The 25,185-nt window shown below is 38.7% G+C and overlaps 2 protein-coding genes across 4 annotated transcripts; both read right to left on the bottom strand.

The window, feature by feature from the left end:
• Positions 1-23: 23 nt before the first annotated feature.
• On the bottom strand, positions 24-9,833 carry LOC112565535 (protein-methionine sulfoxide oxidase mical3b-like). Of its 3 annotated transcripts, XM_025241004.1 has the most exons (15): positions 9,691-9,833; positions 8,343-8,543; positions 6,897-6,959; positions 5,987-6,179; positions 5,694-5,785; positions 4,954-5,035; positions 4,710-4,746; positions 4,307-4,557; positions 3,972-4,012; positions 3,527-3,728; positions 2,948-3,041; positions 2,672-2,745; positions 2,324-2,438; positions 2,047-2,057; positions 24-1,074 (listed from the first exon to the last, which is right to left on the bottom strand). In XM_025241004.1, exons 1-15 carry the CDS (start codon positions 9,802-9,804, stop codon positions 1,040-1,042), a joined length of 1,605 nt encoding a protein of 534 aa, XP_025096789.1. In that variant the 5' UTR covers positions 9,805-9,833; the 3' UTR covers positions 24-1,039. The 3 variants fall into 3 exon arrangements, with proteins under 3 accessions (XP_025096789.1, XP_025096788.1, XP_025096790.1); XM_025241003.1 differs by lacking the exon at positions 2,047-2,057; XM_025241005.1 differs by lacking the exons at positions 2,047-2,057; positions 8,343-8,543.
• LOC112565534 (F-actin-monooxygenase MICAL2-like) lies at positions 9,690-25,002 on the bottom strand. Its single transcript, XM_025241002.1, is given in 16 exon segments — positions 9,690-9,941; positions 10,171-10,371; positions 10,642-10,733; positions 10,951-11,098; positions 11,281-11,332; positions 11,603-11,756; positions 12,721-12,851; positions 13,382-13,587; positions 14,009-14,266; positions 14,842-15,098; positions 15,413-15,514; positions 16,210-16,317; positions 17,007-17,118; positions 17,120-17,215; positions 20,035-20,333; positions 23,309-25,002. Coding segments are annotated over 15 exon segments (2,292 nt in total). The 5' UTR covers positions 20,317-20,333; positions 23,309-25,002; the 3' UTR covers positions 9,690-9,848.
• Positions 25,003-25,185: the final 183 nt, after the last annotated feature.

Here is a 25,185-nt window from a genome sequence, read left to right as displayed (position 1 = left end):
AAAGAATTGTAATTACAGTCAAAGAATCTTCATGATTTCATATTTATTATTTAAAAATTTGCACCTTTGAAAATATAAACATCTTATCCTCTATATAACATTTTTTTATGAATTAACAGTAGTTTTCTCATCTGCCATATATCTTATCTATATACACCTGTACATATACAACAACTAGAACACATATACACATTTCAAACACACAAACTCGATCTTCCCACCCACCAACATGCTTTCTCAAGATCATTTACCTCTGAACATTCTGATTAAGACACACACACAGTTTTGTATTTTTAAAGACATTTTTATAATAGACATTAATATGTATTATTATCACTCAGATTTTGATGGCATTCTGTTTATCTCTCCTATGTCCAAGTAATATCTAGGACTAGATATTAAAAAAAAAGTTATAAAGACCACTTAAATTTATGTTTGAAAGTGAATGCACTCTTTTACAACTTTAAAAAATGTCTTTACGATGACTGCTGAAATAGGTGTGCTCTGTCAATACACAACGATCCACTATTTCCAAAAAAACCTGCTTGCACGTGATTGTGAAGAAGCAGCTTTCTTTTGAAGACATGCAAACAAAGTATGTATATATGAAAAAATGTGTTTTTACAAATTGTTGGTTGATTTACTTATCAGAGTTGAAATTGATGACAAGTTTGAAATGTCAGGACACTGATTAAAAACCAAGAAAAAACGATAAGTCTGTAGTAATTGGATATAAAACAAACCAGACAAACAAAAATAAAGATGATGTTGCTTCCAGAAGGCAGGGCTGTGAATGCATGGTCACCATTAATTTTACAACACAGCAAAAGATTCCTGAAAAATGCAGGTTTCCCTATTTATGCTGGATGATGAACTTCAAGACTTGTGTTTCTTATCCTCTGGCTGTGATGGGAAATTCACACTGGTCAATGTACAACAAAGTGGTCTTTGTGTCATGGACTGGCCAGGTTTTCAATTGAGCCCAGTTTCAGCTGGTGGGAGTAGGGCAGGGGTACCAGTAAAAAACCTTTTTCCTTCATCATTGCCTCAACACTCTGGTCCTCATCCTCCTCTCTGTCATAACAGAAAAACTGCATGTATGTAGGCAAACACCTCATACTTAAACATGCATACACAATACACAAAACATGAATTAAAATAGTACTAGCTATTTCTACAGATGGTAGTCTCACCAATATTTACTGTACATAAAGTGTTTAATTCATTTTGTGCATTTTATTTCTTTAAATTTATCATATTGCTACTACAATAATAATGTTTCTAATGTACTGTGCAACATACTGTGCTACCCAGTATCCTATTCTTCATCAACATGAAATTAACCATATACCCATTAAATATTATAATCTCTTTTTTTACTGCTAAATTGGCTATGTTATGTTATTGATCTTAGTGATAAATTAACTTGCTTGAAAGTTCAGTGTTTAAGTATTCCCAAAGTTTTTAATTGGTGTTAAATTAATGACTGTTAAGGTTTGATTGTTAATTATAACAAACTATAAATTAACTATTTACTAAATTGGTTTTTTATATGTGCTCAATGATCACTTAATGTTTTTTTATAAAAAATTGATGAATGGCAGTGGGATCAAAATTGATCAGATTGGTTTCAGATGCAGAAACAAGATAAAATATGCATAAAATATTTTTGAAACAAACAAACAAAAAAAAAGACTTTTAAGAAATTGCTGAGAGCAAAGACAGATATTGTAGAATGCAGCCTAAGAGCATATGAGCTGGAAGCATGTTGCGAGATATGTCTTCTCATACATGCCACCAATTTTGCATCTCATTATAGTTTGGAAGACAGCAACAAAGCATTCCAGAGGAAGGAACAGAATATCTTCAGAAATCATGCAAAATTTTTCATATCAGCCTTTTCAATTTTTACAAGACTGGAGACGGTACTGATATAAACCCAAACACATGCTGTTTCTGAAATATGTACTAATCCTATCTTATTTCTTATTATATCAATCTTTGGCATCAAATATTCAAAAGCTGAGTGTTGAACCAAACTCTTACCTGATTTGTTCCTGTTGTACAAAAGTAAACATTGTTAGGGAAACCACTGTAAATATACTGTAATTTAGCCTGATTATGCACATAATTTAACAAGCTTAAAAAAAAGAAGCTTCATAAACTGTGCCTATTTTTGTTTCATTCTGAATGGATAGATAAATATATTTCCTAAAATGATTATTTTTGTTGTCAGGAATGGCATATAACAAGCATCTAGTGAACTGAGTATTCAGGCCTTTTTTTTTGCATTGGATAAGCAGTACAACCAAAGAAACAGTACCTGTGTTTGTCATCCTCTAATTGTGTTCCTAATGCAATACGCTGTTTAATAACATTTGTCAAGTCATTGATAATTTGTCTTTCTTCTGCAAGCTCCATGGGTGCCTTTTCTTTATCTAAAAATCAAGAAAGTCACAGATGAGACAAAAGTGCATCAAGACAAATTGTTCCAATAAATGCAGCTTTTCTTTTAATTCTGTAAAGGCACAATATTTAAAGCACACTGATCATTTTGACCTTGCTCTTAATAAGACTGTCTGATTCTGCTGAAGATGCTGAGAAGACATTTAAGTAAGTGCATGTAAAAGAATGAATTCTTTCCCACTACATTTAATAAGACAATAATGACCTTGCTTCTTGGATGTCTCATTTAGTTTCAGCTGCAATCTTGTCTGGGTGTCTTCTAGTTCCAGTTCTTTGGCTCTGCAGTTTTTGCAAACTCGTTAATGTCACCAACAAATGTATTATAGCACATAACTCACAGAATGGAGAACCAGCACACAGAAGATACAGCAGTAACAAAGTGGATCAACATAAAAGATTTAATGCAAGATGAGATACTAAATAAATTTCAATTTTTTTTTTTTTACAGCAAGCAACTATTAGTGGCATACAGTTGTCTCACCTGAGCACAAGTTTAGCTTCATGTCGCATCAGAATGTTTTTCTCTTTGATCAAGTTCATCCATTTGCCCATAGCCTGGTCTTTAATGTCATAATCTATTAGAAAAAGAGAGGAAGATAGCAATGATAACAAAAGATAACAAATCTTATCACTTTTTTAAATACATGCAGCTTTGTGTGCTTTTGTAACTGAGTTCTTCTTAAGTTGAAAAATAGCAATTAGATTATTATGTGTTCAGACTAAAATTGAAATATTAATATACAACCGCATAATATTAAAATAGATTAAAACAAAAACACAACAAAAGACATTTCATTCTTTAAAATTGCAGTTTTCATAGAAACATAGGAGAAACAATAAAAAAACTAAATCATCTACTATAGATGCTTACTACAGTTGTTTGACTGTATTAAGACACAGGTGTGTGCATGTCCACACACACCACAAAATTTTCTCTCTCATACTCTCATACACACTTTTTCTCTCACATTCTCATATATATACTTACACACTTTCTCACTCTCTCTCCTACATCCACACACATCCCACCTCTCTAACTGAGTTCCCTATATTTTTGTACCTGTCCCTTTATCTCTTATTTCTTTCTCTAATTGTTTCCCTTGCTGCTCCAACTCCTGCATGTGAAGATCAATTTCCTGCAGACGTCTTTGTATCTCCTGTGCTGCAAACAGTCGCTGCTGCTCTGCTCGTTTCTGTTGCAGCGTGACCATCTTCTCTTGCTTTTTCAAAGCTTGATCTTTACTGCTCTCTGACTTTTCATCCTATCAGGTGTCCAATAAAAGATTAAATTAATATTTGAATCAACATTATTTTTCGCTGTTTAATGGTTAGGCATGATGGTTGATATACTGATGGTATGCAGCAAAAGTTGGCTATAATTTTTGAACATGTTATCATGAGGTACTGAAGCTTGAACAATAACATCCCCACTCAACGAAATGAAAGACCTTTGACCCAACAAAAAATGTTTTGATTTCAAGTGCAAACCATTGTGCCTGTCATACCTCATCCAGCAAAAAACTTGCAAAGTCCGTAATATCAGCACCTTTATTAAAATAAAAAGAGTTGATTGGTTTTTTTTTAAGTTGAAAAACAAATACACATGCTGACTTATATTTGTAGTTCTTATATATGCCTGAATATGTTTAAATAAAAGATATACTCTTATGCATCATACATAAACGGATATTCAATAACTTAACAGCATGTAGTGTAAAGCAGTATAAATATTTTTCATTATCCACACATATTTCTTATACAGTCCCCCCACCTCTTCCACACACACACACATGTATAATCAGTAACCACAAAAGAAAGCAAATTTGAAGCCATAACTTACCACTTGTCTTGATTTTGGGGGCTTTTGACAGAAGCTTTTCCAAAGCCTGCCGTAACTGGGGGAGAGATGGCAGGTTTGTTTCTCCTTTTTCTCTGTCAGCCACTTCCACACCATCTGACTCCTCCAAATTCTTTGTGGTCTTATTTTCTTTGCCTTTCTTGAACTTGATTTTCTTGTCCTTCTTCTTTTTGTCTTTTTTCTGTGTGCTATCAGTGAAATCCTTGTTTTTGTCATCACCAGCAGGACTTAAACTAAGACAACAGGAAGTGCACATTAAGAGTATGAAAAGGAAATTGTCTCTGTGATATGACAGGCTGAGAATGAGGCAATGTTATGTGTATAATACGCAGAAAAAACATGTATAAAGGAGTTTTTAAGTGCAATTACCAAATTGTAAGCTTACCTGATAATCGGCTCATGTTTTGTTTCTTCTGCTTTTGCTGTGAAAAGAAAATGTTAAGTCTTATTTATTCTCCTCCAAAAAACTCTTGCTCAAGACAAAGACAGATACTGCAATATATATATATCCAGCTAAGAAACTACTATAAATGTACACAAACCACTTTTTCTATTATAATATTTAAAACAATACCTCAATACTCAATTCCAGTTTTAAAATCACTTTTATGGATTTTTTTAATGCTTACTGGTTGTTTTCTTATGTTGTGCCGCTTCTGAACGCTGTTCTCCCTTTTCTGAGGTCTTAACTTCTTCAGCCACATTCTCTTCCTATGTATTCAAGCAGCAACAGAGAGCATTTTCAACATACAGACATGGAAGGGTACACACACACACACTTAAACAAAATAATGAAGCTTTCATTCTTTATGAGTGCAGTACACTGTAAAGGCAAATAAAAATGCTCTTTAAACCCACAGATTGCTAATGACTTAGTTCTTATTCTAAATGATACTGTTTTTGTTTGTTTTTAAATGATGGTATATCTGTCAATAACCAGTGGTATATGAAGATAAAACACCATGAGAAAATATAAAGGGTTTCTTTGGGCATGAGACAGACTGAAATTGACAAACATGTAGAGAGACAAACCAAGCCAAAACAAAACAGAAAAAAAACCCCAGATGGCTGGACAGGCGAAAATTGTCCACTGCTCACCACTCACAAAACTTGACTAGGAGAAAGGCATTTAAAATCAGACAGTGAGTTTTGGCTTCCATTCTGGAGCCAAAAAGCAACACTAAAAGAATTATGGATCAAACAGTTCTTCTAAGAGCCGCTGAACAAAAGAGATGAGTTGAAAATAAAGGAATAATGTGCATAGAAAAAAATTAAAGCTACAAACAAGAAGAAAGAAAAAGACAGCTAAAATCAGCAAAATTTCTTCATCAACAACTTATTCAGAAAAATGGTAGGAAAAGATTCATACAGGCGTGTTTGTACGGTCAAGAGGTCTCTTCCTGTATATTCCTGTTGCTATTCGCTTTTCAGGGACTGCATGTCGGGCACAGTAGAAATTGACTGTAGAGACAAGCAGTAATACAGTGGTACTTTTAAAAAATGTAGACTTTTGTAAAAAAAAAAAAAAAAAACAACTGTAACTGAGGCGCACAAGTAACGGTAAATACAAAAATATATCTGTTTTCAGTAAAGCTGATTACATTTACTACTTATTATTGTTACCATCATGTATCTGATGGAAATATAGCTACTGCAACTCACCTATTCCATCACGCAATCTTTCACTTTCGTAGTTTATTATGCGTAACTCCACCTGACAGAAACTGCATTTGAAACACTTATGGTGGAAGAAGAACCCTTCAGCTGTCAGCCTTTCCATGAGGTATACTCGCTTATGGCAGAAGTAGCACAGTTCACTTGCAGGCACTACCTGCCCTTGTGCTTGAGGCTGCTTCTGCAATTACAGGCATGCTTTCATATACATCGGTATACACTCCCTTATACATTCCCTCCCCTTTTTGAGCGGTCCAGTGGCGCAACGGTTAGCGCCCGTCACCAATACGGTGAAGGTTGGCTGCCCAGACTTCATTTCTCGTCTCTGGCACGCTGCTCTTTCTCTGCATGTGGCATCTGTTTATAGGGCTGGCTGCCTTGCCGTAATATAGCCTCAGTTGCTGGCACAGTGTAAAACACCAATTCCCCCCCCCCTTCCCCTTTTTGAAAGAATGAAAATGATCCTGTTAGAGAATACGACACTGATGATATGTTACATCATAAACACAGGCATAACACCTCTTCATAGCACTCACATGCACCTCCTCCGTAAACATTACTCCTAACAACCTTTCCTATGATGCCAGTCCTTTTTCACACCCTTCCTTTTGCAATATCATGTTACTCTCAGCTCTTGTTCTTGTTATTTGGTACCTTTTTGTGTTTACTGTATTTGATTATATTCTTCGTTTAAGTACGGTTTCTTTATTCTTTTATAGTCCATATGCTATTTGTTTGTTTTCCTGTCCCTTGCATGCTGTCCATGTTTCATTCTTGTTCCTAAGCGCAAAGAGCCTGCTCCTTATAGGAGTATGAGTATACGCTTTACAAATTTTGCATTTATTACAACAGACTCCTATTAAGGAATATACATTTTTTGACAGTGGCTACAACTCACTTGTGGTGTTCTGGCTGCTGGGGACTTTTGCAAATTTTCAGTTGGGGCTTTTTTCCCTTTTATCTGAAAAAACAATTACACAAATTTTTAGTTCTAGTTTTGTGCAGTGCTGCCCTAATGATAATTTAAACTTGCTTTGCGGGATAGAAAGTCAATAAAACTGGGCAAAACAAGGGTAAATATAATTAATAAAATGGTTGGGTGAATTAATGCAATGCTTTAAATAAAAATACCTTAGAAAATTAATGGGGAAAAAAACAAGATGACATGAGATTACACTCTTCTTTATCAGTGAATATGAATAAGTATACAATATTTAAATGACATAAAAAAATCTTTCCCAAAATATGGAAAATCACTCTCATAATACCATTTATCCTAAACAGCATTCCATTTCAAATGGTTTCCACAGTTTTGCTGAAGTGTGCAAGGTGAAATTATCAAATTAAATAAGCAAAAATTAATGAAAAATGCTTCAAGCTCATTTATGAAATGGAGTAACATGCACTTATCAAGCATTATAGAAATCAGATTGGGTGCAAGTATAATGACACAATAGAGTGCATATAGACATGTGAATGTACACCTTTGATCTGCAAAACTACTTCAATATTCAAGTAGCATCACTCTGTTATCCTGTGCAGGTCTCACACTCTACACAGTATAGCACAACTCTAAATAAACACAACATAAAACTTCTACTAAGCTATTATACAACACAGTACTTATATTTGTTGCACTGATAAAATATTTTACACATTAAGCACAAGACTACTTACATAGCTATTGACTATGTTAATACATTACTTAACTATCAAATACATCATATTACATAGCTAATGCATTCATTACAGCTATACTTAGCTAATGTATTTATTAAATACTAGCAGTGAAATTGACCACAGCACTACTTAGCAACCAAATACATCACAATAATACTTTTGGCCCAATACTATCAAGTACTCCCTCCCTTCCAAGCACCTACACACTTCTTAAGTATGGGACAGCACAACTCTTACAATTTTCACATTTTCACCATTTTCACAAAATACAGAATTTTTTGTCAAGAAAATCTCTGCTATAATTACTTTATAATCCCATGACATGATAAATTTTTGTTACTCTTAAAGAACGTTGTGATGAGAGATTTCATAAAGCATTCAATGGATCAAGCTTGCATTCAAAAGGGTGCTCAGGACACAACCATTGAAAAAAAAAAAATGTAAAAATCTTCATCACTAGTAAACTTCAAGATATAATTAGAATTTCCAAAAAAGGTTCAAATGAAGAAACAGTTCTCAAATGTGAAAACTATGTCATCTTGATAGGTTTATGTTCTGTGACCTGGTGGATAAATGTGCTTTACGACCTCCAACAACATGCACCTTCAGCTGCAAGCCGACAACAGAACTAAAGTGACATGGACTCTTGAAAGCCCAATCATACCTCTTTTCTCTGGACACCTTCCTCTGCCTCTGATTGTATTTTTTCTAGCTTCTCCTTCATTGCTTTTACCTTGCCACCTGCTTGTGCGTCATGAGACTGTCTTGTCACAGTCTGAGACAGGGCATGTTGATGTTGTGGTGACTTAGTAAGCTGAATGTTTTCACTGACATTTGTCTCAAGCTCCTTGTCCCTCTTTTCTTCCTAGCGTGGAAAACAAATTGGGGGCGGGTAGGGATGCAAAGTGATAAGGTAGTAAAATACTATGTAGAAAACTGGTAAAAATAATTCTGGGCAATAGAGATTATTTTTGCCAACTTTCAATTGTAATGTTTTGTTTTGTTTTTTAGTGGGGATGGGGTTGCAACTGGGAACAAAGGGGATGCTGCTACTCATTTTGCGGCCAATGAGAATTTCAGGTCATTCTAATGCTAAAATGCTCATGGAGATATTTTATCATGCTGGTATGGTAGCTGAGAAAAATGACTAATATTTGATTAAAACTAACTGCAGTTCAAGATTGATTCAGAAAAGATTTAGGCTAGATGAAACTTCGTAGATGAGAAAAACGACTAAGGTTTGACTAAACTCTAGCAATATTTAATGACTATAGATGCCCTATATAGCTATCACACCTAGCTCATTTTCTCTTACGGTGGATGTGGATTTTATCCCTTACTATGGTGCTAGCCACTAACTTGGCAAAGAAACAATAATTTTTTTTTTTTGCAGACACAGCAGTTATATACATGGTTAATTGTAATAAACTTGTTAACAAAACAAATTTGCAAGTCTCTTCTATGTTCTGTAGTTTAAAGGGATAATTCAGGATATCCAAGAACCATTATTAACTGATATATCTTTATCAAAAAACTATTGCTTCACTTTTTTTAAAAATTACCCTGCCCCATCAAATGAAGAATTACACTATTATTTTTATGTGTTAATTAATTACTGATAAGCAAAGCTTTCAGCTTGTTAAAGTCTTCTTTAATGACAAATCTGAACTCTCATAGCATGAAGCAACATAAAATAAAAGCAGCTTGTCGGTAATGAAGCAAAAGCATTTAAAGGATATTTCATAGAATATTTTATTCAGGCAACATTTGATCTGCTGAATGTATTGTTAAAAGCAAAATGCAAAAATAAATAAAGCAAAGATTTAAAGCATTTTTATGAAAAAATATATTGCATTGGTGATAGCAAATGGTATGTTATATTAACAGAAATTTTAGCCAGGATTTTAGAAAATATAATATGTTTCTGCATTTGAACATTAAAATTCTGTCAAAGCATATAAAAACTCTCAACTTCTCAAGTTACAAATCAAATGTAAAACAAAAGACTTTACCTTTCTAGACTTTTTATGGCATGAAAATAATCCACAGAAGAGAGAAGGTTCCATGTCACTTTCTTGCTGAAGATTTGCTTGTTGATTATTGCTGGTTTTCCTTCCTCCAAACATTTCTATTTTTGCTTTGACATCTGAAGTGGTTCTATCACTCTGTCCTATTTGCTTGTCCCCAGTGTTTTCAGCTTGCTCCTCCTGCTCCTTTTCTGCTGCTTTGTCTTGTCTTTAACCTTTTTCTTTTTAGCTTGCTTCTGTTAGAAAAAATGTCTTCTTTGCTTATGTCTGCTTCAATACATGCACATAATCCACCCCACTTGACTCTCATCACATGATTTGATATAAAAATGACATAAGGGACCAGTAAGTGTCCAACCCAAATGACACATGCTGTTCTAAAGGGAAGGACTGTACTACCACAGGCAGATACAAAGGGTTAAAAGAACGTTCTCAAACTCTGAGGGACCATTGTATTATTAATACCTTCTTTCTGCGCCTACTGAAGAAGCTTCTTTTTTTAGTTTCCTGTCCAGTTTCTTCTGAAGATAATAATGGTTCTTCCGATGCATCCTCTGCTTGTTTTGCTGATGACTTTGCAGTATTTCTCAGGGGCCCTGAAGTACTGGCCTCCTTTTGTTTCTTGTCAATTTGTAGTTGATCTTTTTTTCTATCCAAGGTCCTGTTCTGATTGAAGATAATGTAACACATATACAACTGCTATGAAAAGTATAGTCTTAGCCTGTGAGAGTACTTGGTACATGACTTTGATTACCTGGCCTATATATTTGCTGTACATGCAAGATGATAAAAAAACGTAAATCTTTAGACTCGGTAACACACACGCGCGTGGACATATACAGGTGCAAATAAAAGGACATAATTTTATCTCGTGACACAAACTACAAATATATCAAAAGCAATGAAAAATGAATTTTTTAAATTAAAAAAGCTTACCTTTACATTTCTAGGAAGACTGTCTAGCTTTTCAGGAATTAAGCGCACAGGTCTGTCCAGTGATATCTTGGTCTGTTTGTTTTTTAGATTTGCTGGTTAAAATGTAATACAAAAGAAGTCAAATTAAGCCTTAATGGGTTAACATCACAGTTAGTGTTCTAGCCACTTGCTGCTAACAGGTTACATAGATTTGTGTAATGTTTCAGACATATTATTGCTGCATTATTTACTTATGAATGTAAATATTGTAAAATATGCTTTGTTTGTTTGCACAACAATAGATTAACAGCAAAACTTTGCTTAGCTTACCAGATGTCAAAGGTTTATCCTTAAACAACTCATAGAACTGTGACAGGTAGGCTCGTACAGTCAACTCATCAGGTTCCTTGCAGGAAGCCATCTCTTTCCCAGTCATTAGAGGCGTCACTCCCAGCTCTCGTCTGGCCACATCAAAAGCCTGCATCAAGAGATTAGCTTATTATATTAGATTATATATATACACAGAGAGATATATGCACACAAACACATGCAGGGAGAGAAAAAAACAATGCACAATACAAGACAAATACATTAATTTTTCATAAGTGTCTAAATTCTGTCCTTCATTCAATTTGTGATAAATTTGGAATCAGTACCTACCAACTGGTTAACTTCAGCAACCGATCGTCCAGGTAAGGACTGCATGTTCTTTCTGTTGACAAAGAGTGAGGACATAAACCCCTCAAACAAGACAGAATAATCAGGGACAGATTGCATATTTTGTGCCAGCAAATGTCTTAAATGATGTGGAAACATAAAATGCAAGATGAATGCTCAAAATGAAACATTCAACTGATGTACTTTCTAATATCACTTATATTAAGACTTCCTAAAGTTTCACAATCAAGGGTAAAGATAATTTATTAATATAAAGTGTAAAAAACCAGTTTATCATAGGATATGAAAGAAATGCTTTTTCTACATGAGTCTAGGATGGAAGGCATGTATAAGTGCACAGAAGCCAAGACCCGAGTGCCAAGATGTAGTGAAGTTTGTGATGTTGACACCAGAATAATTTCCATTGTTTAGAACCTGCTGGCACCATATCAAGAGGTTATGTCTGTCAGTGCTAGATGCTGAAAGATCAGAAAAAATAAATAAGATCAGATACTGAATAGGACATTAACCCCACCCTGTCAGCTCATCATTCGTCTTACGACAGTATCAGTAAATCTAATAAACCAATATCTTCTTGTGTTTACTTTTTCACAACTGGCTCCATTTAGGGCAGTGCTGGTGCAGTTTTAATACCCCTTTCCCTTAAAAAAATTTTTGCGATACTCCCTTAATATACAACAAGCACTCATGGGCAATAGTATACCAATATTCTACCAGGTAAACAGTTTAGAGATATCTGCAGAAAAACAAAAGAAGAAATGCTTTGGTGGGATGATGAAGTGCAATAATCTTCACAAACAATTTTTTTATAAGAAATCTTGGCTTAATGTTGCTCAATAGACTGAAAACATGACATCTTTCTCCACTCTTAAAAACATCTGGGATGAAGTCTTTCTCCACTCTCTATAAAATATATCTGAGATGACATGTTTCTCCACTCCAAAATATATCTGAGACGATATGTTTCTCAGCTCTTACATCTTTCTCCACTCCAACATCAAGCTAATGCACATCTTGGTCCTTTCCAACTTCCCAAATGTAGGGTTTGGACCCTGACAGCAGTTTTGGAACAAAATACAGTCCATAGAGATAAGATGGAGGAGGTGCAGAAATGTAACCAGGTAATTAAGCCTTAGGAAGATGAACTGTTTACAGTGAAGAGACAGAAGCAAAAGTGGCATGAGCACACCTCAAGATGATCAGGACTTGCAAAGATGCTGCTGCAAAGAAAATTATGTGGAAGCAGAGGAGAAGAACAAAAGATATAAGCTAAAAACTACCAGAAGTGGACTGACCTCTCATTTGGTGCATCGCAAAGAATGGCAGAAAACTGAGAAAGAACTGGTGGTAATATTGTCAGGAGCCCCTATGGCCAAGCATTCCTACAGAACTAATAATGATATGATTATAAACTCCACCTACCACCGGTCGTCCGAGTGTTGTTTGGCTGTTGTACCTCTGCTTCATCTTCAAATTCCTTGGGATCTATGATACCATCATAGAGATGGGCCACTTGCCTTTTTTTCAAACAGCACTTGTTCAGGTTTGGATATCTGCAAAATATTCCCAGCAAGTAATTAAGTTTGATCCATGATGAGGTGTTTTAATTTTACAATTATTCTGGTGATAAATCATCTAAAAGTACACACAAACCCATTTACTCCAACTATACCTTATAGACGAAAGAACTTTTTGTACAAGAGACGTCAGAAATGAGATGGACAGTAAGCAGTCACTTGAGGGCACGAAAAAGTTTCTGTGGATTGATACTAAATCATATTCCTAATACTCCTGAATGTTCTGTTCTATCAATTTGGATGTCTTTGTGTACATGTATTATTGTGCATGTGTGTGAATACAAATATCAAAGAGACAACATTTTAACATTTTAATTCTTTCACATACAAACTTTTTTTTTTTTATTGAAAACTGCAAGTACAACTTTATTATTCCACAAGGGCAATTCCAGATACATGTAGTGGAATACTAGCAATATGTAGAGATTGATACATCTAGGAAAAAATGAAGCGGTTTCTTAATGTGCTGTATTATGCATGCCGAAAGGGTTCTTTATGACAAATACCTAGTTTTGGGGTCGATGCTGTATTTTTCATAATCTTTGATCACACGTTCTGGAGTTGTCTGTGACAGAATGCTGTAAATACTCTCCCTTTCTGCAATAATTTTGAGTGGAGTCATCTCCCCTTTGGACCAGTTGAGAATCATCCAGGCAGCATCAAATACACCAAGAAACCCTCTTGCACACCCTGTTCCCATAGGCCAGAAAGGCTGAAGAAAAACAGCATTAAGTGATAACAATTTGTAAATCATTCTTACTTTTTCAATGTATTCATTAGACAGCAGTATAATTAATTTGTTGTCATAAGGACCCATAATACAATGGTTGAAAGTCCACGAATTCTTGTTTCATGTGCCTACTAATCAAATTAAAAAAACATCTTATATTAATTCATCATATTTTTTAATCTATGGTAAGCTATTATGCTCACATTCGTAAAATCATGAGATGGGAATGCAAGGTAGACTTGTCAATAAGTATACTCACAATTCCTGTTAGTTTGTTCTTTAAAACTGTCTTCTAGTATGAAGACTTTTAGTGATAAACTCAATTACTACTGATATTTATTAAAACTGATTCAATGAAAATGAAAGCAAATTAACCACATGTGACTATAAAACTGTTGCACACCTCCAGGAGACTGTCTCCCACCAGACCCATCAACAGTCGATGGCCGTTTCTCTCTTTTACACAACATGCATTTTCAGCAGCAAACATAGATGTGAAGTCAAAGACAGCAATGTCAGGCTTTCCACGGTGATCTTTGGCAAACTCCTGAAACTGTAGCTTATACTCAGTGGTGAATTTTGCTGCATCTTTGGCATAGTCCATGAGAGCGTCTTGGTTAACATTATCTGACTTGAGCAGTGCCACCACATCTGTATGATTCTGGCAAAAAATAAAATAAATGTATGTGGGATGGGATAAATCTCAGTATTACAAAGAGATAGCCCAACCCTGTAAAGAGTTGCTACATTTAAAGTGAAAAAGACATTTTAATTGTCGATTAGTATTAATATTCTTTGTCTAAAGGTGAGCGAATGAAACAACAGTAACCTGCATTTTTTGTTATCTCCCTTTTATGCCTACTCACGATATAATGATAATGCTTGCAGTGTAAATTAAATGTGCATTATTACCTTCTCCAAGAGATCCTTTAATTGAGAATACTCAAAGAAAAAATATAACAAATAAAACTTGCGGAAAATCAAAGGTCAGTAATTATAACGCATTTTTTTGCTTGTCGACACTATCTGTGAAGATGCCCTCGAACCATGCAGTTGATCTTTTCTTAAACTATAGATTAATAAAAGCATCGTGGGAAAACATGGCTATAATAAGACTTTCAGTATTGCTGTCCACAGTGTCACCAGTGCCAAGTATAGTTATCGTCTTCACCGTCATTAATGAAACCAATCGGTGGCTGTGACGACACTGCCACAGCAATACATCCTCATTCTCACCTGTTTCAGCACACCTTTCTGTAGCAGACTCTGCTTCTTGGCAGTCATAACGAAGTAGTGCGTGTCATCTTTGTAATATACAATGTTCTCCAGGTCGATGCCAGTCTTTTCCTTCAACTTGGCGAAAAGCTCCTGGTTGTAAATGGCAGCCACCCCTGAGATTTCCTCCACCTGGGCATCTTCTTTCGTGTTGTTGTTGACGAAGTTGGCCGTAATGGCAATGGCCAGCTTGCCCCTTAGTTCCTTCCGTTTGAATTCTAGTTAGGTGACCACAATTATACAGATATAATGAAACGTTTAAATATTAATTTAAATAAAGAAGAAAGGGTATTATTTTGATGTCGGAGCTCAAGGCAAACCAAAGTTAGGATACTCTAATGAATGTGATGCCGAGACCTTTTAGTGGCCATTGATCACTGTAGTTTACTAATTTTCGGTGTATATATAAATAATTATAGGAGTGAATGTGCTTGTGGTGACAGCACTTGACCACAGCTGGTATTGACATCAAACTGTGCCATGAAGAAGCATGGATTAGTCAGTGATCAAAGACACTAGAAGGGGTGCATACCTTGGAGGGCGCCCTGTTTTCCGCTGGCCCCTATGATGACGTCAAACTGGAACTGTGCCAAGGGATGTGTGCTGGGTGTGCAGTGGATTTTCCACCCGTCGGCTGCACAGATCGTAGAAATGACAGGCTACAACACGACGACATGAAAACTGCGGTTGACAAACATAACATGAAAAACAAACAAACAAACACGCACACAGCGCACTTACATTTTCAACTTTTTATCCACCTGTACTTAAATACATTTCAGTTCTCTTGGTGCAGACTCGTTTATGCACCTACATCCACTTCGACTCAAATGAGTGCATTACACAAGGGAGATGTATGCAAGTAACTTAGTTATTTAAAAGTTTTTCTCAAATCTAATGTTTGATATACATATATGTAGAGAGAGAGTTAGGGTAGTTGTTTCTTTGGTTTGATTATTGAACATAAGTAGAAAAATCAGACTTTTTGAGAGCGGGATTACAAATACGATTTGATTTGTAAATCACAATATTTAGGACCTATACAAAGAAGTGATTTTTCTGTTTCATCTTCCGTACAAAAGAGGAATATTCAGAGTTTGCACTTTATCGCAGCTGAAGTGAAACTTGCGGGAGTTCATCTATCATCAATTTAGCAATGCATCACATGGTTCATATCGAGGACTTTAGTTTTATATATATGACTCTGCAATGCCAATAATCTGTCGATTCTAGCTTTAAAAAATCTTGACATTTCCGCAGAGAGAGAGTACTTGTACATGGCATATCCATGCATGCAGCATGCCAGAGAATGGCCGGACTAGTCCTTACTTTTCTCCTTGGAGGGCTCCTTCAAGCCATCGAAGGCGACGTCAAAGTGAACATCCACGCCAAGCAGCAGCACAACCTTCAGCAAAACGCACTGCAACCTCCGGATGCCTGCCGCAAACAAAGGTTACTTCTGGATGTACACGAAAGGTCATTCTACTACATAATTCTCTAGGGAGCGAGTATGAATGATTGTATGTGAGAGAGAGGGAGGGGAAAGGAGAGCAAGTGTGCGTGTGTTTGCAAGCATGCATGCATTTCCGTATGTATACAGGTAAACCAAGGTATATGTAAGTTATAGAGACTAGGGTAGGGGGTGGGGAGCGCGGGGGAAACTGATAAAGAAGTTTGTGGGAGGTTAGAGAACTATTGTACATAGTGTGAGACTCCTATGAAGTTCTCTCTGAAAGTAAACTCCACTAAAACATGTCACATGTAAAAAGTCAAGGGCACTAAGGTAAACCTTGGGTTTTCCCTCATGTTTCACTTTCCGAGAACCAGCAGCACATCACTCTAATAGCTGCGCTTTGCTTTTCACAACAGGAAAATGTTTATGTTCTTCATTATGCGAGCTAGCATGCGATACAAACGTGCCATTATGGGCCATTACAATTTTTTTTTTAATTACAAGGTCGTAGAAAGACGAGCTTTCCTCAATCGTCTTTGTTTCGTTTTACCTTGAGACTATTTATCGGTGGAAGTGTGAAACTAGAGAAGAGATCTTAGCGAAATGAGCCCCCCTCGGGTTCCCGAAAATCACCGTGAACCAAGTGTCACAGCCCGAAACTCTAGCAACTCACTGATGTGATCGAGGCTGCCTGCGCAGAAGCGGGGGAAGAAAAGTTTGGCGCCCAGGCTCCGGAGGTCGGTGATGAGGTAGGGCCACAGGTGCAGCACGTTGTTGCGGGAAAAACGTCCCCCGCTTCTCTACCACCACCGTCGGCGCCCCCAGCAGCGCGCACTCTATGGCCACCCTCAGCCCGCACGGACCTGCCCCGACGATCAGAACCTGGAAATAAGGGAGAAATAAGAACATGTCATGATGATGATCAGTGATTGTTTGATGGCTGGTTGACGTTTGGCGTCTGCAGATGATGATGGATAGATGGATGGATCGTTGGATGGATGATTAATGAATGATGATTTATGGGTGATTGATGATGAATTGACTGACGGATGATGATGATGATGAACTACAAAGATTATCTCCTCACTACATAGCAATATCATTTAGGTTTACAACAATCTCACTTTAGCGCCCAGACGCCTTACAAACACACAATACATATTATTGGGTATGTTGACAAATGACACACAAACAAAGGACACATCTGTGAGACAGAACCGCTGTCACCTTTTCTACCCCTCCATTTCCATAAAATAATATATAATTTGAAGGCAATTATCAAATCCAATTGTTCCTTCGCAGACACGACATCATCACTAATTTCCACACAATTGCGATGTGGAAGGTCATCGGAAGTTAAAAAAAAATGCTTCCTGTCATTCGTCAGCATTCCTGTGCCGGGGGACGGTTTCTATGCTTACTGTGCATCGCCAGTGGCTTGGTCATTGGACTGGCTTTTTCCATGCAATGCGCATCTGTGAACAAAGAGGTTGTGTTCTGTCCGGAAGCGGGGATCGACTCCACGGCGACAGCTCTTGGGACATCACACTTGCCGACTTCCCCAAACGTCTGCTTTTCAAGAATATTCGTGAGGCATCGTACAGTAATAGAGCTCGATTCCAACACTCTCTTTCCGCTCTGTCTCTCAATATGTCAAACCGCTGAATAGAACTGAGGAGGTCGTTATCTGTGTTTTGCTTTGTGCTACAATCTCGGTTTTGTTTGTTTTCATTGAAGGTCCGTGGTTTGTGTGGATATTACTAAGTGGCGGGATGTGGAGTGGGTGTCAGGGAGACTTGGTATGACTTGGTGTTGTTTCAATGCATGCAAACAGTTTGATGGTGGGTCAAAGTGTAATATTACACACGTGTGACATTTCGTAGTATTGTTCTACATGGTCTCCCTCAGCCCCAGGCTGACTCGTCAACACTCGATCGTCAGCAAGTTACATCACTCTCTACATTCTACAAAACAAAACTCTGAACAAAACGTCAGAAAGTTATATCCCTGTCTACATCATTCTCTTGACAAAACATCAGCAAGTTACATCCCTATCTACATCATTCTCTTGACAAAGCGTCACCGTTTGGAGTGTGGTAGGGGGTGGACAAGATGGTTCTAGGAAACAGAACAAATGACTCAGAAAACAATTACTCGATTGTGTCTAATCGTGACCTCTTGAGGTCAAATGTCGTTAACGTTGTTTCTCAATCGGTTGGACAAGAGGACATGGAGAAGGTGTTCAGGGGTGCTAGGGGAGGGAGAAGGTTTTAGAGGCGACCGGTAGAGAAAGTTGAAGTTGTCTCCAGCTGACACCGAGCCTGAGACCTTACGACTTCAACAAATAAGAAGTCCAAACCATGGCGCTTCGTGGAAATAAAGCAGGATATGGGCCTGCCCTTGAGTCGTCATCCATTATATTTCAAGGTAGCCAGGATATTTTTGGCACTGAAACAATATTTTTGTGCTCCCTGGAATAGACTTTAATTCATGTTCACACACACGCACATGAAATGTGCATGGCCTAAGTTTTGGCAAGGACCTCGGTGGCGGTACGCGAGATAATATTAAGTTTTAAATCAGCGCTGAATCGCTTTGTGGAATTCGGAGTGACTTCACAAAGCTATCTATTCTTGCTGATCCAGTCTACTACTGCAATAGCAAAATCCCGGTGACCCTTGATCCTGCCGGAAGACTCGACATTCCTCGCGGCTTCTGGGGCGGATCGTAGGAGGAAGAGGATTGTGGCGCTCCACCCAGATTCGACTCCTGTCGGCTTGGGACACTCTGTGGGGCATGCAACCTGCTAAACTTGACTAGCACACTCTTCACTGCATATATTGTCGAGGGGGTTTCAGAACTCAGACGTTGATATATACATGTCTAATTATATTCTTTCTCTTTCTCTTTCTCTCTCTCTTCTTTCTCTCTCTCTTTCTCCCTCTCTCTCTTTTTTCTCTCTCTTTCTCTCTATCTCTCTTCCTCTCTCTTTTCTCTCTCTTTCTTTCTCTTTCTCTCTCTCTCTGAGTTTTTGCCGACATTCACAATGTTATCTATTATCTTTTGATAACTTTTAATGCTGTTGTTAAAATTAAAACAAGTCATGGGGCTTATACTAAGTTATAGTGATGTTTAACATCCAGCTGTGAAATGGTCCGCAGAACAGAGATTAAGTCAAAATGTTCTTGATAAAGTTAAGAGAGTACTATGCGTCTCTAGGCAATATAGATATCCAAAGATATATTTACACCTCTTAAGTATTGTACTTAGTGTCGCTTTATAAAGTCTATTAAAACGGATAAACCCACGAGATTGTGACAGGAATTACAGGTAGAGCTTCTTCTCTTGCCACTCAATCAGCTGAAAGTTGTAGATGAGTAGATGATAGCGGGTAGAATATATCCTGGTAGCTATAGGGTGTCAGTGTACGTGTGTTTCTTGCCTTCCCTCCCAGAAAACTCCACAACCAATACACGACTTCAGTTAAACCCCCTTCAAAATCGAGCCTAAGCTTATAATACCATGCAAGATAATAACATAAAATATGGACAAAAATTGAAAACAAAATAAGTCACCACCACCACCACCACCAACAACAACAACAACAACAACAACAAACCAAATCCCGTGCTAAGGGTCTAGTCCACATGCCACGCAAGTGAGAAATTCTCGAATGCCACCAGTCCGGTCAGGGTACTCACCTTCGTGCTTGTGCAGGCTTTGCCTTGCTTGTACACTGGGTGTGCAACCTTCTTGTCCAGCAGCTTCAGCAGTTCCTGGGCCTTGTAGTAGCCCTGCAGCTTGTTCCTGAGACTGGTGTACAGGACACGTTGGTCGCCGGCTTGTCCTTGTATACCTGTGGCCTGCAGGAGCTGTTTGAAGGACTGACAGATGGACTCGCATGAATCAGCCGTGAAGAACTGCTTGAAGGCAGCCTCCACCTTGTCCTGGGCCTCTGGGTCTGCGGCGCTCATCGTGGCCATGCTGGTGTTCGGTGCACCTGGGTCAGCAAAGAACACTTTGGCTTTGTCTTCAACTGGTCCGTGAACGGATAATGAAAAGCAAGTGAGTGGAGCTCACTACCATTCGCTGTCCTACTCTTGACCTAAGCTCTGGAATTTGTTTTCCCTACAATGTTAGACAATGTTCGTCCTCTATCTCAGCCTTCAAGTCAAGCTTAAAAACGCAACTGTTCCACATGTAAATGTAGCACAGTCTAGTATTGTTTTGCTTAAATAAGTTAGTCATGATTGTCAGGTCTGGAAGGTAGAGATCATTGTGGTTTATGAATGGTATATATGGCTGAATGTGGGTGTCAAGTACTTGTAGAATAGGTGCTATATAATGCGGTCATTATTTTTATGCTTATTGTCTCGTTGACAATAGATTCACTTTTTTTTTCCCCATGTTAAGATGACGTGTAACGTGAGGGAAGGTATGAAGGGGATAAGGAAATATTATTATAATAAAAAAAATGGAAATACCCAGATAACTGGAAGACCGATAAAAGACTGATACAGGTCATAAACTCTTTCCAATTCAGATGTTCTTGCTCATCCCGTAAATAAAGGTCTTGCTCGACCAGACACTTTCAACATTTAACCCACTTGATTCGTCAATAGTGCTACACGTATCACCGTGAGCATCACACATCGCTAACAAAAATTCAAGACAACGAAGACGATGATTTCGACAATGAAGATAAAAAAATAAAAATCACATTACCAAGAGTTATTTCCACACTATGCAGCCAAACGTGCCATTGGAACTTTGTTGTCAGTGCCTCACTTTTGTTGCCAAAGAATTTGAACAAAGTATGCACAACATTGCTACACAGCACAACGGCTGATATAGACCTCGGGTGGTTCAGCTGGCAGCACACTCTGAAACCTCCCGAGATTTAAGTTCGTCGCACATGGTGGTTTGATGACCAACACCCCCCATTACCCCCGGTCCGACAAGGGGGGGGGGCCTAGCAAACACTGACTTCACGGAGGAGAGTGCAGGCGGCACATAGTACAAAAGTGAGAAGTCAGACAGATTTGTTGCACATAGCATCAATTATTTCTATTTTTAGCAACTTGCGATCGTCTGCTGTGTGACGAAAGCTTCCTGGCTGACGTGACGTTGCTTCAAATTAATTCCGACGCCAAACGAACTCCTTCCTTCCCACCCAACCCCCGGCATACTTCTCTCCCCCGTTACTGAACTCCACCGAAACTATTTCCTACGTGTGTTGCACTTTCCTAGTCGAATAGTCGGGCTTCGTTATAGTTGTCCTAGTAATTCTTTTCATTTTCACGTTTATAAATCGTTTCGATTTCCAACATCTAGTAAGTGTTTTTCCACCCTATCCTCTACACCCTCAATCCTTTAAAATTAATCCGCTGTTGGTAACAAGACACAGGTACTTTGCTTTGTTGAACACAGCCACCTGCTGTCTCCCTCACTCGTGGCATCCCTTCCTCCCTCACCCCATCATTTAGAAGATGAATGTCACGGTCCGCTACTTAGCATTTGTTTTATTCTTTACGCTCCATCGTTCAGAGAGGCATGAAGGATGAAAATCAAATACCCGGCAATACACCAAAACAATGTGGGTAGAAACTGTTCTACAATATCAAGTAGTGCCACAGCACACAGCAAACTGAGCTTGTTGTTCAAAGATTACCGGCGTAGGAAAATATTATGAAGAGCAATAACAACCTTTATGCTACGAAAACTTTTAGCAAGAGGAACAATATTTGAGCGATTGATAGGAAAAACACTTTGCAAGACGTCTACAAGGAAGATGATCGTGTTGCCCTGAGATTTATCACGTTTTGTCAAACATGTGATACTATGCCTGGTAAATGTAATGTGTAATGGTGGGTCTCGTATTGTCTCGTGTAACAATGGCGTCTTATGTCTGACGTCTTGTGTGCGTCATTTGCTCCACGTCACTTGAAGGAGAAAATGACGTCAAATATATGACAAGCAGTTGATCTCAAAATGGCCGAGTGAGCGAGAAAAACAACGGTGTTCGTCTTCTTTATAACTCTCAGTGACATTCCTCTGAACTTGTGCGTCTTTGATTCACCTACAAATCCTCATCGTCATCTACGGGGGGCTCGTCGAGCGTTGATTATTAATTAATCAACTCAATTAATTCATTTATTTAGTTAATTTCGTTCCCTGTAAAGGGCGAGGGCTAAATGGAAAAAAGCGCTCAGCTGCTTATTTTACCCCTCGTAAATAAAGAATTGAATTGAATTGTGTTGTGTGTGTGTGTATAATACGTCGTGCGTATGCAAGGTAAGACTTATTGTGACCGATTTTCAGGAAAGTCAACGTCACGCTTGAGTGACGATAGTTAATAAGGCCTATAATAGAAGGCAGAGGAAAACCCAGACAGTCGCTGCTTTATCGTCTTGTGTTGGGTAGCGAGTGCTCTGCATAATGCTATCAACCTGCACGGGAGGTTTTTCTCAAAAACGTTGAGGCCCTGGAGGTATCCGTACCTTTGTGCTCATGTGCGGGCTCTAACATACGCTCGGGGGTGTGTGTATGTGTGGCGCTAGTAACAACATACGTTCGTGTGTGTGTGTGTGGCTAGTAAATACAGACTTTATTACTGTACAGGTCTGAATTTTGTCCGACCGTCGCGCCTTCCTCATAGCTGCGTCTTATCATGTCCCCACCTCCAACGACAGAGAGAGAGAGAAAGAAAAAGTTAAAGCATGCGTGCGCAATCAACACATTCTTTCCTCATTTTCGCTTTCTCCCACTCATGAAAGCACCTCCCTCAAATCTAGATCCAAATTCATCCATACACACACACGAGCGCACGCACACACACGCACAAATACTAGTTAGCTTCCTGGGTCATGATCTGACATCTCGTTAACGAAAGTGCTGACGCACTAAATGATAACACAAATCCACATTCAAGCGTACACAATTTAAAAAAAAAAAAAGAATAATAGCAAGTCATACCTGCAGTCAATAATGTCCAGACTCCAGCTTCGATCACGTGCACCAGGCGGGTGCGCACTCACTAGCATCAACTCGTGGCTGTTACAGTGGGTGACCACGGACTAGGAACGAGGCGCTTAATCAAAGTGTTCACATCCCGCGCGCACGCGATCTCACCTGTCTTTCGCCTCAAGAGCCGACGGTAGCAGATGACACGACGGTGGCGACCCTAACTGACGTCATCACAGGGTCACCCACAGGGGGAGAGCGGCGCTTCAGCTGGCTTTGCGAGCAGGAATAACGTGGGAAGACTAACCTATGGCAAACTGTTTGTTTACTCTCTATAGTTCACTCCAGTAACCTTTGACCTACCGTGGGTGCGCTGACAAGGGAGGTTATTGAATGCGATACAACCGCACGTCCGTGGGCCCCAGCTACTCACATGACACATCACGACGGCGCCCCACAGAAAACAAAAAGTCGCACACGTTGCAGCTGCTGCAGGGAGCTAACCTTCGCAAGGCTGTGGCGGGTGCACGAGTTGTGTCGCAGTGATCCGTCTTCATTTTCTTTTACACCTGCAGCTGCTTACCGTCGTTTTTTGTTTTTTTGTACAGGTGGATTCGAACAGGTAGATCCAGTAGGTCACGACAGGAGTTAGGGGTTGCGTATGTTCGCTTGCCACAAATCGACTGAAAATTGGGAAAAGGTCGTCGGATGAGTGGATCGGACCAGGCAGGTATTAAAAGAGGTGCAGGGTGTGAGTGTACGTATATGTGTAGTTTAGTTTGTCAGAAATGATATGTCGACTCCCCCTCCCTCCAAAATGCACAAGTTTTTGGAGATTTAGTCTTTTATTTTGCGATTGAGAGCCCAACAAATCCGCCTGATTTACAGAAGAGTTAAGGTGATGTATGGGTGAGCACCTGCCGATGAACTTTTCCAGAACAGAAGAGCGGACTTCCAACCCATGCCCCCCCGCAACCTCTCCTCTCCAAAGCCCATGTCGGTGTGGAAGCCCTGAGCCCATAGGTATGGACTGGAAGCAAAATATAAGTCTCGAGAGTATCTTGCAAAGGGTGGTTCCCAATAACTTACAAGTCTTCGCCTTCGCGAGATGTACTCCGTTAACGTAGATCGTTGCCGTTGATGACATTCTTGTCAGTGCTGTCTCCATTCCCCGTGTCTCCGAGTAGTCAGTCTCTTGACGAGGTCTTATGGTCGTTTTTTGGTGGCTGCCTTCAGATCGATGTCGTCTACAAAGCGGAGGTTGGATATGTCTCATCGATGGAAAGGGAAATGTGATGTTCTCTAAGGTGCTAGTACCGGAGATGAGGGGCATCCTTGGTGGACGTGTGAAAGAAAACTCCCATTTGGTTCTCCAGCGGCGCTGCGGTCACTGAGCTCTTGTCTAACACCTCGAGACCCTCCGATGTTGAATTTTCGCATCACACGCGACAGTCCCTCGTGCCACGGTCTGTCACATGCCTTGTAAATCCACGAAGTAGAAAATATCCTTCTGGTGACGTACAACTAAGCCGTCACTCCACAAAACAGCGGATTATATGCTTAATACTCAACCACAATATAAGACACGCATTTACCAATTCAGGGACACGATGTCCCGCCCAAGATCCTATCGCTATGTTTCTTCGGGGTTCTTATCAATGAGAAGCTCAGAAAGGAAAAAAAGAAACAAAACCAAACCCCTCCCCCCAAAAAAACAACAAAAAAAAACCAACAAAAAAAAAAAACAAACAAACAAAAAAAACACCCTGATGATGAAAAAGCTACAACTACCAACTAAAACTGAACGCGCCGTGGTGACAGGGGAGTGTATTCGAACAGCCCTTAGAGAGTTTCTTTAGCAACCATGACCAGCGCACAGAACATGCGTT

Source organism: Pomacea canaliculata, linkage group LG6 (genome assembly GCF_003073045.1).
Source record: "Pomacea canaliculata isolate SZHN2017 linkage group LG6, ASM307304v1, whole genome shotgun sequence".
NCBI classification, from domain to species: Eukaryota; Metazoa; Mollusca; class Gastropoda; order Architaenioglossa; family Ampullariidae; genus Pomacea; species Pomacea canaliculata.
Note: the sequence above shows the minus strand (reverse complement) of the source record. Positions and strands in the feature narration are given on the sequence as shown.